General features: G+C 42.6%; 1 protein-coding gene across 1 annotated transcript in view; it reads right to left on the bottom strand.

Annotated features, from left to right (window-relative positions):
- LOC129835671 (Fc receptor-like protein 5) overlaps window positions 1-2,711 on the bottom strand; it is an 8,072-nt gene extending 5,361 nt beyond the window's left edge. Inside the window, exon 1 of the mRNA XM_055901389.1 lies at window positions 2,708-2,711. Coding sequence (XP_055757364.1) covers window positions 2,708-2,711 — 4 coding nt within the window. The remainder of the gene's footprint in view (window positions 1-2,707) is intronic.
- Between the last annotated feature and the right edge of the window lie 11,391 nt (window positions 2,712-14,102).

The following is a 14,102-nucleotide window of genomic DNA, read 5'->3' as shown; positions in this document are numbered from 1 at the left end:
CCAAGACATGCTAACCTCTCACCATTACAATAACAGGGGAGGTTAGCATTTTATATCATACCCCTAATACATGCTAACCTCTCACCATTACAATAACAGGGGAGGTTAGCATTTTATATCATACCCCCAAGACATGCTAACCTGTCACCATTACAATAACAGGGGAGGTTAGCATTTTATATCATACCCCCAAGACATGCTAACCTCTCACCATTACAATAACAGGGGAGGTTAGCATTTTATATCATACCCCCAAGACATGCTAACCTCTCACCACTACAATAACAGGGGAGGTTAGCATTTTATATCATACCCCCAAGACATGCTAACCTCTCATCATTACAATGACAGGGGAGGTTAGCATGCTGCTAACATTGATTCTGTAACTTTGTCAATCATCATTATTATGATTCATTCAGGATTATCTGTAATCATGGTAGCCTGTGTTTAGAAAGAGTCAGGATAGGCAAGGGTCAAAACCAGGAGGGCGAGAAAATGAGAGACTGGGAAAAGCAGGAGCTAAGCCAAAAATGCTGGTTGAAACAAGACGAACTGGCAACAGACAAACAGAGAACACAGGTATAAATACATAGGGGATAATGGGGAAGATGGGTGACACCTGGAGGGGGTGGAGACAATCACAAAGACAGGTTAAACAGATCAGGGTGTGACACCAACCTTCTTCAATATTTCTCTAAATGAACTGGCTACCCTATTAGAACAATTAATATGTTGATGACAACAGAACAGGGCTACAACAAAGACTGTATTATAAAGACTAGACTCTATCATTAATATGTTGATGACAACAACAGAACAGGGCTACAACAAAGACTGTATTATAAAGACTAGACTCTATCATTAATATGTTGACAACAACAGAACAGGGCTACAACAAAGACTGTATTATAAAGACAAGACTCTATCATTAATATGTTGATGACAACAACAGAACAGGGCTACAACAAAGACTGTATTATAAGTGGACTGTATACATTTAACGCACAAACTAGAATTTGGCTTAAAAACTTATTCAGGATTGGTGTCCCTTCCACAGGACGGTTGAGCTAGCGTAGGCTAAGTAGGCTAATGTGTGTGTCCCTTCCACGGGACGGTTGAGCTAGCGTAGGCTAAGTAGGCTAATGTGTGTGTCCCTTCCACGGGACGGTTGAGCTAGCGTAGGCTAAGTAGGCTAATGTGTGTGTCCCTTCCACGGGACGGTTGAGCTAGCGTAGGCTAAGTAGGCTAATGTGTGTGTCCCTTCCACGGGACGGTTGAGCTAGCGTAGGCTAAGTAGGCTAATGTGTGTGTCCCTTCCACGGGACGGTTGAGCTAGCGTAGGCTAAGTAGGCTAATGTGTGTGTCCCTTCCACGGGACGGTTGAGCTAGCGTAGGCTAAGTAGGCTAATGTGTGTGTCCCTTCCACGGGACGGTTGAGCTAGCGTAGGCTAAGTAGGCTAATGTGTGTGTCCCTTCCACAGGACGGTTGAGCTAGCGTAGGCTAAGTAGGCTAATGTGTGTGTCCCTTCCACAGGACGGTTGAGCTAGCGTAGGCTAAGTAGGCTAATGTGTGTGTCCCTTCCACGGGACGGTTGAGCTAGCGTAGGCTAAGTAGGCTAATGTGTGTGTCCCTTCCACGGGACGGTTGAGCTAGCGTAGGCTAAGTAGGCTAATGTGTGTGTCCCTTCCACGGGACGGTTGAGCTAGCGTAGGCTAAGTAGGCTAATGTGTGTGTCCCTTCCACAGGACGGTTGAGCTAGCGTAGGCTAAGTAGGCTAATGTGTGTGTCCCTTCCACGGGACGGTTGAGCTAGCATAGGCTAAGTAGGCTAATGTGTGTGTCCCTTCCACGGGATGGTTGAGCTAGCGTAGGCTAAGTAGGCTAATGTGTGTGTCCCTTCCACAGGACGGTTGAGCTAGCGTAGGCTGGTCTGTCATAATATAATAGAGACAGTAGATCTAGCTGGTCTGTCATAATATAATAGAGGCAGTAGATCTAGCTGGTCTGTCATAATATAATAGAGACAGTAGATCTAGCTGGTCTGTCATAATATAATAGAGACAGTAGATCTAGCTGGTCTGTCATAATATAATAGATACTGTAGATCTAGCTGGTCTGTCATAATATAATAGAGACAGTAGACCTAGCTGGTCTGTCATAATATAATAGAGACAGTAGATCTAGCTGGTCTGTCATAATATAATAGAGACAGTAGATCTAGCTGGTCTGTCATAACATAATAGAGACAGTAAATAGAGACAGTAGATCTAGCTGGTCTGTCATAATATAATATCAGCTCCCATCATGTCATGAGCCCTTGTAGATTACATTTCATTGTTTTCTCAAACATATTGCTTATTTATGTAATACTTCATATACAGTCAACATTCACAAAGCCGCAAGACGGATTACCAGGATGTGTACTCAGAGCATGCGCTGACAAACTTGTGTCTTCACTGACATTTATAACCTCTCCCTGACTGAGTCTGTAATACCAACATGTTTCAAGCAGACCACCATAGTCCCTTCCCAAGAACGCCAAGGTAACCTGCCTAAATGACTATTGCCCTCTAGCACTCACATCTATAGGGGCGGCAGGTATTCTAGTGGTTAGAGCATTGGGCCAGTAACCGAAAGGTTGCTGGATCAAATCCTCGAGCGGACAAGGTAAAAATATGTCGTTCTGCCGCTGAACAAGGCAGTTAACCCATTGTTCCCCGTTAGGCTGTCATTTTAATAAAGAATTTGTTTTTACCTGACTTGCCTAGTTAAATAAATAAAAAATAGTGAGAGCATGAGAGCATCAGCTGTTCCGGATGACTGTGTGATCACACTCTCCGTAGCCGACGTGAGTAAGACCTTTAAACAGGTCAACATACACAAAGATGTGGGGCCAGACGGATTACCAGGATGTGTGCTCCGGGCATGTGCTGACCAATTGGCAGGTGTCTTCACTGACATTTTCAACATGTCCCTGATTGAGTCTGTAATACCAACATGTTTCAAGCAGACCACCATAGTCCTTGTGCCCAAGAACACAAAGGCAACCTGCCTAAATGACTGCAGACCCATAGCACTCACGTCCGTAGCCATGAAGTGCTTTGAAAGGTTGGTAATGGCTCACATCAACACCATTATCACTGACCCACTCCAATTTGCATACCGCCCCAACAGATCCACAGATGATGCAATCTCTATTGCACTCCACACTGCCCTTTCCCACCTGGACAAAAGGAACACCTATGTGAGAATGCTATTCATTGACTACAGCTCAGCGTTCAACACCATAGCGCCCTCAAAGCTCATCAATAAGCTAAGGATCCTGGGACTAAACACCTCCCTCTGCAACTGGATCCTGGACTTCCTGATGGGCCGCCCCCAGGTGGTAAGGGTAGGCAACATCACCTCCGCCACGCTGACCCTCAACACAGGGGCCCCTCAGGGGTGCGTGCTCAGTCCCTTCCTGTACTCCCTGTTCACGACTGCATGGCCACACACGACTCCAACACCATCATCAAGTTTGCCAACGACACGACGGTGGTAGGCCTGATCACCGACAACGATGAGACAGCCTATAGGGAGGAGGTCAGAGACCTGGCCGGGTGGTGCCAGAATAACAACCTATCCCAAAAACTTCTCCCTCAACGTCAGCAAGACAAAGGAGATGATCGTGGACTACAGGAAACGGGGGGCTGAGCATGCACCCCATTCACATCAATGGGGCTGAAGTGGAGCGGGTCGAGAGCTTCAAGTTCCTCGATGTCCACATTATCATGATCCAAACACACCAAGACAGCCGTGAAGAGACAATGCCTCTTCCCCCTCAGGAGGGTGAAAAGATTTAGCCCTCTGATCCTCCAAAGGTTCTACAGCTGCACCACCGCCATAAGACTGCTGAACAGTTAATCAATCTGACTCTAGGGTACTGGCTCTATGCACACTCACTGGACTCACACACTCACAGACAGAGAGAGCGAGAGAGAGAGAGAGAGGGTGGGTGGGTGGGGGGGGGGTGGGGGGGAGGCAGAGAGATAGATGAGATAGAAAGAGAGAGAAATAGAGAGAGTTAGAAAGATGTATGCCCAATGTATGACCATATTAGAGACATATTTCCCTCAGATTACACAGATCCACAAAGAATTAGAAAACAAACCCGATTTTGATAAACTCCCATATCTACTGGGTGAAATTCCACAGTGTGCCATCACAGCAGCAAGATTTGTGACCTGTTGCCACAAAAAAAGTTCAACCAGAGAAGAACAAACACCATTGTAAATATAACCCATATTTATGCTTATTTATTTTCCCTTTTGTACTTTAACCATTTGTACATCATTACAACACTGTATATAGACATAATATGACATTTGTAATGTCTTTATCCTTTTGGAACTTCTGTGATTGTGATGTTTACTGTTCACTTTTATTGTTTATTTCACTTTTGTTTATTATCTACTTCACTTGCTTTGGCAATGTTAACACATGTTTCCCATGTCAATAAAGCCCCTTGAATTGAACTGAATTGATATAGAGAGAGGAAGAGAGAGAAATAGAGAGAGAAACAGGAGGGAGGGAAGAGTGGAGAGAGCAGGAGAGAGATAAATAGAGGGAGAGAGAGACAGGATGGAGAGAGGGAAGGAGGGAGGAGGGAGGAGAGAGTGGAGAGAGTGGAGAGAGATAAATAGAGGGAGAGAGAGACAGGATGGAGAGAGGGAAGGAGGGAGGAGAGAGGAGAGAGTGGAGAGAGTGGGAGAGAGAGACAGGATGGAGAGAGGGAAGGAGGGAGGAGAGAGGAGAGAGTGGAGAGAGTGGGAGAGAGAGACAGGATGGAGAGAGGGAAGGAGGGAGGAGGGAGGAGAGAGTGGAGAGAGTGGGAGAGAGAGACAGGATGGAGAGAGGGAAGGAGGGAGGAGAGAGGAGAGAGTGGAGAGAGTGGGAGAGAGAGACAGGATGGAGAGAGGGAAGGAGGGAGGAGAGAGGAGAGAGTGGAGAGAGTGGGAGAGAGAGACTGGATGGAGAGAGGGAAGGAGGGAGGAGAGAGGAGAGAGTGGAGAGAGTGGGAGAGAGAGACTGGATGGAGAGAGGGAAGGAGGGAGGAGAGAGGAGAGAGTGGAGAGAGCAGGAGAGAGATAAATAGAGGGAGAGAGAGACAGGATGGAGAGAGGGAAGGAGGGAGGAGAGAGGAGAGAGTGGAGAGAGTGGGAGAGAGAGACAGGATGGAGAGAGGGAAGGAGGGAGGAGAGAGGAGAGAGTGGAGAGAGTGGGAGAGAGAGACTGGATGGAGAGAGGGAAGGAGGGAGGAGAGAGGAGAGAGAGGAGAGAGTGGGAGAGAGATAAATAGAGGGAGAGAGAGACAGGATGGAGAGAGGGAAGGAGGGAGGAGAGAGGAGAGAGTGGAGAGAGTGGGAGAGAGAGACAGGATGGAGAGAGGGAAGGAGGGAGGAGAGAGGAGAGAGTGGAGAGAGTGGGAGAGAGAGACTGTCACTGCCCCATTGTAGTTCTGCAGACCTGATTTACAATAACCCACCCCAGGGTTGGATTGCAGCTATTAACCCCAGGGTGGAATATTAACCCCAGGGTGGGTTATGTTGTGGAATATTAACCCCAGGGTTGGATTGCAGCTATTAACCCCAGGGTTGGATTGCAGCTATTAACCCCAGGGTTGGATTGCAGCTATTAACCCCAGGGTGGGTTATGTGGTGGAATATTAACCCCAGGGTGGAATATTAACCCCAGGGTGGAATATTAACCCCAGGGTGGGCTATGTGGTGGAATATTAACCCCAGGGTGGGTTATGTGGTGGAATATTAACCCCAGGGTGGGTTATGTGGTGGAATATTAACCCCAGGGTGGGTTATGTGGTGGAATGTTAACCCCAGGGTGGGTTATCTGGTGGAATATTAACTCCAGGGTGGGTTATGTGGTGGAATATTAACCCCAGGGTTGGATTGCAGCTATTAACCAAAGGGTGGAATATTAACCCCAGGGTTGGATTGCAGCTATTAACCCCAGGGTGGAATATTAACCCCAGGGTTGGATTGCAGCTATTAACCCCAGGGTGGGTTATGTGGTGGAATATTAACCCCAGGGTGGGTTATGTTGTGGAATATTAACCCCAGGGTGGGTTATGTGGTGGAATATTAACCCCAGGGTGGGTTATGTTGTGGAATATTAACCCCAGGGTGGGTTATGTTGTGGAATATTAACCCCAGGGTGGGTTATGTGGTGGAATATTAACCCCAGGGTGGACTATTAACCCCAGGGTGGGTTATGTGGTGGAATAGTAACCCCAGGGTTGGTTATGTGGTGGAATATTAACCCCAGGGTGGGTTATGTGGTGGAATATTAACCCCAGGCTGGAATGTTAACCCCAGGGTGGGTTATGTGGTGGAATAGTAACCCCAGGGTTGGTTATGTGGTGGAATATTAACCCCAGGGTGGGCTATGTGGTGGAATATTAACCCCAGGCCGGAATGTTAACCCCAGGGTGGGTTATGTGGTGGAATATTAACCCCAGGCTGGAATGTTAACCCCAGGGTGGAATGTTAACCCCAGGGTGGGTTATGTGGTGGAATATTAACCCCAGGGTGGGTTATCTGGTGGAATATTAACCCCAGGGTGGGTTATGTGGTGGAATATTAACCCCAGGGTGGGCTACGTGGTGGAATACTAACCCCAGGGTGGGTTATGTGGTGGAATATTAACCCCAGGGTGGGCTATGTGGTGGAATATTAACCCCAGGGTGGGTTATGTGGTGGAATATTAACCCCAGGGTGGGTTATGTGGTGGAATATTAACCCCAGGGTGGGCTACGTGGTGGAATACTAACCCCAGGGGGGGTTATGTGGTGGAATATTAACCCCAGGGTGGGTTATGTGGTGGAATATTAACCCCAGGGTTGGCTACGTGGTGGAATACTAACCCCAGGTTGGGTTATGTGGTGGAATAATAACCCCAGGGTGGAATATTAAATGAGTGTGTGTTATTTCAGAAAATCACAGAAATCTCACAGAGCTCCGAAACCCACTTAAAACTTCTTGTCAATAGGTTGGCGCTGTTTTCACTTTGGAAAAAATCATGCCCAAATGAAACGGCCTCGTACTCTTTTCTAGATCATACAATATGCATATTATTATTACTATTGGATAGAAAACACTCAAGTTTCTAAAACTGAATTATATTTGTGAGTAAAACAGAACTCATTTTGCAGCAAACTTCCATACAGGAAGTGCAAAATCTGAAAACGAGGCTCTGTTTCAGGGACTTTCTATTCAACTGGCTTTTATTTATCGATATGCATGCACTTCATACGCCTTCCACAAGATGTCAACAGGCAGTGGAAGGTGGAATGGGGTGACTAGCTTGATCTGAGGCCGAACAAGAGCTTTTGGAGTGACATGTACGGAATTTTCTTTGTCTTCCAAGGCGCGCGCGGAGCTCGACATTGTCTTCTGAAAAGCGTTCGGTTTACACGGCGAATATCTCCGGCTCTGATTTTATTTGATACATATGATAACATCATAAAGTAGTTTTTTTTCAACTGAGTTTTATCAGTTTATTCAACGTTTATTGGGACTTTTGGAGTTTTCCGTTCCTTGCGTCAAGAGAGGATGGGAATGTTAGCAACCTTGGCTAGCATTGTGGCGCGAATTCGACAGAAGAAATGGACATTCTAAAACCAAACAACGATTTATTCTGGACCAAGGACTCCTTGTACAACATTCTGATGGAAGCTCAGCAAAAGTAAGAAAACATTTATGATGTTATTTCGTATTTCTGTGTAAAATGTTGAGTCCTATTCTCCGCCGTTTTGGTAGGCACTGTCTCGCAATAACGCAAGCTGTATGTTATGGTAAAGTTATTTTTAAAAATCTAACACAGCGGTTGCATTAAGAACCAGTGTATCTTTCATTTGCCATAAAACAAGTATTTTTATGTAAAGTTTATGATGAGTTCTTTGGTCAGATTAGGTGAGTGTCCAAAATATCTCCGGAGATTCTGGTGAATCGATGCTACGTATTCACAATGTATGATCAGGATTTGTAGCTCTAAATATGCACATTTTCGAACAAAACATAATTGTATTGTATAACATGATGTTATAAGACTGTCATCTGATGTATTTGTTCAAGGTTAGTGATTAATTTTATCTCTATTTTGTCGGTTTTGTGCAAGCTATTTTTTGCAGGGAGTAAATTGCGTTGTGTGTTTGGCTACTGTAGTGTGCTAATAGAAATATATATTGTGTTTTTGCTGTAAAACACTTAAAAAATCGGAAATATTGGCTGGATTCACAAGATGTTTATCTTTCATTTGCTGTACACTATGTATTTTTCATAAATGTTTTATGATGAGTATTTATACATTTCACGTTGCTCTCTGTAATTATTCTGGCTGCTTTGGTGCTATTTGTGATTGTGGCTGCAATGTAAAACTATGATTTATACCTCAAATATGCACATTTTCGAACAAAACATAAATGTATTGTATAACATGTTTAAAGACTGTCATCTGATAAAGTTGTTTCTTGGTTAGTGACACATTTTATCTCTATTTTGTCGGTTTTGTGAAAGCTACCTATGCGGTGGAAACATGGTGAAAATATGCGGTTGTGTGTTTGGCTATTGTGGTTAGCTAATAGAAATACATATTGTGTTTTCGCTGTAAAACATTTAAAAAATCGGAAATGATGGCTGGATTCACAAGATGTTTATCTTTCATTTGCTGTTTTGGACTTGTGATTTCATGAAAATTATATTATATGATATCCCTGTCCCGTTAGGCTAGGCTAGGCTATGCTAGTCAGCTTTTCTGATGAGGAGGATCCCGGATCCGGGATGGTATGAAGTAAAGGTTAAAAAAGATTTGTCTGAACACGCTGCAACTGGATCTGTAACTTTTTTGGGAAAAAACACCTTTTTTTGAACATCACCAATTTTACAATGCACGATTTCTCTTAAATTACGATATATAAATGGCTGGTTCTTTTTTCCTGACACCGTAGGTTTATGTACTTTGACGTGAAGCGGTCAAATTAGCGCTCTATTTTCGTTTTGACCTTTAATCCCAGAAAAATGTCCATAACTCAAAAACCGTTGAAGCCTCGACACCATCTTGTTCGGGGCCAACTGCCCATTAGGCCAAACCTATGCTCACCAAGTTTCGTCTTCGAATTATTTTCCGTTTAGGAGAAAAGGCCACGTCGTGATTGGTGATGTGTTGTACATTTGCAATATGATTCCATTCGCCCTCTGGTGGGATATACCGGATCAGCGGAAAAACGACCAAAATTTGAAAATGTTATAAAACGGAAACCAAATGTCAGAGAGAGTTCGTTCGATGACTTCCTGAAAGACCTGGCCCCCGTGCACGGCCCGCCGCCGCCCGCTAATTTTACAAACGTTGGCGGACGTCTAGTAAGGGACCGTACATTTGCAATATGGTGTTTCTCACTAACCATACGGCAAATGTCAAAATGTTCCCTTCAGGTATGGAAGGACCCCTTTACATACGTAACAGAGCCTAGCCCTAAGACTAAATTCTCATATTACAGAGTCCTGTCTTTATAGGATCATATCTTTGCATAATGTACAGAGTCCCCTCCTTCTATATGAAGATAGCTTCCTTTGACCTTTCTCCATCTCTTGCTTGTTAACGTCCACATCTGACAGCTGTGTAGGTTATAATGGGAGCAGGGCCTGATTCTATATGTTCCTTTCCTTTTATGGCCATTCTGTCTTAGCTCTACAACTGGGCAGCCTAAATGCTGTCCTGCTACTATTGGAGTCCTGCACTAGATGACATCATTTCTGCATGCCAATGTAATTATTATTGTCTTGATGTTTTCTCAGCATAGCAACTGCACCTAGTTACATTGAATAACTCCCACGGTTATATGAGTCTGTATCTCACATCACAGAGTAACTACACTTTCATGTGTTGCAGGTGAGATCAGCTAGAACAGGTGGAGTTCCTTTATGGAATCTTTACTAAGAGAATAAGGACTGGAGACTGACGTGATGTCACAACCAATGAAGAGACCAGGAATACATGTTACTATTATAGAACCGGTGATGAATATAGAGAAATGTTACTATTATAGAACAGGTAATGAATATAGATAAATGTTACTATTATAGAACAGGTGATGAATATAGAGAAATGTTACTATTATAGAACAGGTGATGAATATAGATAAATGTTACTATTATAGAACAGGTGATGAATATAGAGAAATGTTACTATTATAGAACAGGTGATGAATATAGAGAAATGTTACTATTATAGAACAGGTGATGAATACAGAGAAATGTTACTATTATAGAACAGGTGATGAATATAGAGACATGTTACTATTATAGAACAGGTGATGAATATAGATAAATGTTACTATTATAGAACAGGTGATGAATATAGAGAAATGTTACTATTATAGAACAGGTGATGAATACAGAGAAATGTTACTATTATAGAACAGGTGATGAATATAGAGACATGTTACTATTATAGAACAGGTGATGAATACAGAGAAATGTTACTATTATAGAACAGGTGATGAATAAATGTTACTATTATAGAACAGGTGATGAATATAGAGAAATGTACTCACCTCCACCTTGTCCGAGGCTACAGTATACCAGTGTACTCAACAGCACTGAAACACACAGAGAGAACTATCACTATGGTACATGATGTAAACACTGAAACACACAGAGAGAACTATCACTATGGTACATGATGGAAACACTGAAACACACAGAGAGAACTATCACTATGGTACATGATGTAAACACTGAAACACACAGAGAGAACTATCACTATGGTACATGATGTAAACACTGAAACACACAGAGAGAACTATCACTATGGCACATGATGTAAACACTGAAACACACAGAGATAACTATCACTATGGTACATGATGTAAACACTGAAACACACAGAGAGAACTATCACTATGGTACATGATGTAAACACTAAAACACAGAGAGAACTATCACTATGGTACATGATGTAAACACTAAAACACAGAGAGAACTATCACTATGGTACATGATGTAAACACTGAAACACACAGAGAGAACTATCACTATGGTACATGATGTAAACACTGGAACACACAGAGAGAACTATCACTATGGTACATGATGTAAACACTGAAACACACAGAGAGAACTATCACTATGGTACATGATGTAAACACTGAAACACACAGAGAGAACTATCACTATGGTACATGATGTAAACACTGAAACACACAGAGAGAACTATCACTATTGTACATGATGTAAACACTGAAACACACAGAGAGAACTATCACTATGGTACATGATGTAAACACTGAAACACACAGAGAGAACTATCACTATGGTACATGATGTAAACACTGAAACACACAGAGAGAACTATCACTATGGTACATGATGTAAACACTGACACACACAGAGAGAACTATCACTATGGTACATGATGTAAACACTGAAACACACAGAGAGAACTATCACTATGGTACATGATGTAAACACTGAAACACACAGAGAGAACTATCACTATGGTACATGATGTAAACACTAAAACACAGAGAGAACTATCACTATGGTACATTATGTAAACACTGAAACACAGAGAGAACTATCACTATGGTACATGATGTAAACACTGAAACACACAGAGAGAACTATCACTATGGTACATGATGTAAACACTGAAACACACAGAGAGAACTATCACTATGGCACATGATGTAAACACTGAAACACACAGAGATAACTATCACTATGGTACATGATGTAAACACTGAAACACACAGAGAGAACTATCACTATGGTACATGATGTAAACACTGAAACACACAGAGAGAACTATCACTATGGTACATGATGTAAACACTGAAACATACAGAGATAACTATCACTATGGTACATGATGTAAACACTGAAACACACAGAGATAACTATCACTATGGTACATGATGTAAACACTGAAACACACAGAGAGAACTATCACTATGGTACATGATGGAAACACTGAAACACACAGAGAGAACTATCACTATGGTACATGATGTAAACACTGAAACACACAGAGAGAACTATCACTATGGTACATGATGTAAACACTGAAACACACAGAGAGAACTATCACTATGGTACATGATGTAAACACTGAAACACACAGAGAGAACTATCACTATGGTACATGATGTAAACACTGACACACACAGAGAGAACTATCACTATGGTACATGATGTAAACACTGAAACACACAGAGAGAACTATCACTATGGTACATGATGTAAACACTAAAATACAGAGAGAACTATCACTATGGTACATGATGTAAACATTAAGCTGTAGATATTAATTTGTATATTGATGCATTTCATATCTAAAACTCAGATACACTATGGACTCAGATGTAATTAGTTTATATTACTACCCCACTATGGAAAGGGGAGACTCTCAGCTACAAACTAATATGACCCCACTATGGAAAGAGGAGACTCAGATACAAACTAATATGACCCCACTATGGAAAGAGGAGACTCAGCTACAAACTAATATGACCCCACTATGGAAAGAGGAGACTCAGCTACAAACTAATATGACCCCACTATGGAAAGAGGAGACTCAGATACAAACTAATATGACCCCACTATGGAAAGGGGAGACTCAGATACAAACTAATATGACCCCACTATGGAAAGAGGAGACTCAGCTACAAACTAATATGACCCCACTATGGAAAGAGGAGACTCAGCTACAAACTAATATGACCCCAGTATGGAAAGAGGAGACTCAGCTACAAACTAATATGACCCCACTATGGAAAGAGGAGACTCAGATACAAACTAATATGACCCCACTATGGAAAGGGGAGACTCAGATACAAACTAATATGACCCCACTATGGAAAGAGGAGACTCAGCTACAAACTAATATGACCCCACTATGGAAAGAGGAGACTCAGATACAAACTAATATGACCCCACTATGGAAAGAGGAGACTCTCAGATACAAACTAATATGACCCCACTATGGAAAGAGGAGACTCAGATACAAACTAATATGACCCCACTATGGAAAGAGGAGACTCTCAGATACAAACTAATATGACCCCACTATGGAAAGAGGAGACTCAGCTACAAACTAATATGACCCCACTATGGAAAGAGGAGACTCAGATACAAACTAATATGACCCCACTATGGAAAGAGGAGACTCTCAGATACAAACTAATATGACCCCACTATGGAAAGAGGAGACTCTCAGTTACAAACTAATATGACCCCACTATGGAAAGAGGAGACTCTCAGCTACAAACTAATATGACCCCACTATGGAAAGAGGAGACTCTCAGATACAAACTAATATGACCCCACTATGGAAAGAGGAGACTCAGATACAAACTAATATGACCCCACTATGGAAAGGGGAGACTCTCAGCTACAAACTAATATGACCCCACTATGGAAAGAGGAGACTCAGCTACAAACTAATATGACCCCACTATGGAAAGAGGAGACTCAGATACAAACTAATATGACCCCACTATGGAAAGAGGAGACTCAGCTACAAACTAATATGACCCCACTATGGAAAGAGGAGACTCAGATACAAACTAATATGACCCCACTATGGAAAGAGGAGACTCTCAGCTACAAACTAATATGACCCCACTATGGAAAGAGGAGACTCTCAGCTACAAACTAATATGACCCCACTATGGAAAGAGGAGACTCAGATACAAACTAATATGACCCCACTATAGAAAGAGGAGACTAAGCTACAAACTAATATGACCCCACTATGGAAAGAGGAGACTCAGCTACAAACTAATATGACCCCACTATGGAAAGAGGAGACTCTCAGCTACAAACTAATATGACCCCACTATGGAAAGGGGAGACTCTCAGCTACAAACTAATATGACCCCACTATGGAAAGAGGAGACTCAGCTACAAACTAATATGACCCCACTATGGAAAGAGGAGACTCAGCTACAAACTAATATGACCCCACTATGGAAAGAGGAGACTCAGCTACAAACTAATATGACCCCACTATGGAAAGAGGAGAGTCAGATACAAACTAATATGACC

The sequence above is a fragment of the Salvelinus fontinalis genome, chromosome 36 (assembly GCF_029448725.1).
Source record: "Salvelinus fontinalis isolate EN_2023a chromosome 36, ASM2944872v1, whole genome shotgun sequence".
Taxonomy (NCBI): domain Eukaryota; kingdom Metazoa; phylum Chordata; class Actinopteri; order Salmoniformes; family Salmonidae; genus Salvelinus; species Salvelinus fontinalis.
This window is presented reverse-complemented; position numbering and strand designations above follow the sequence as displayed.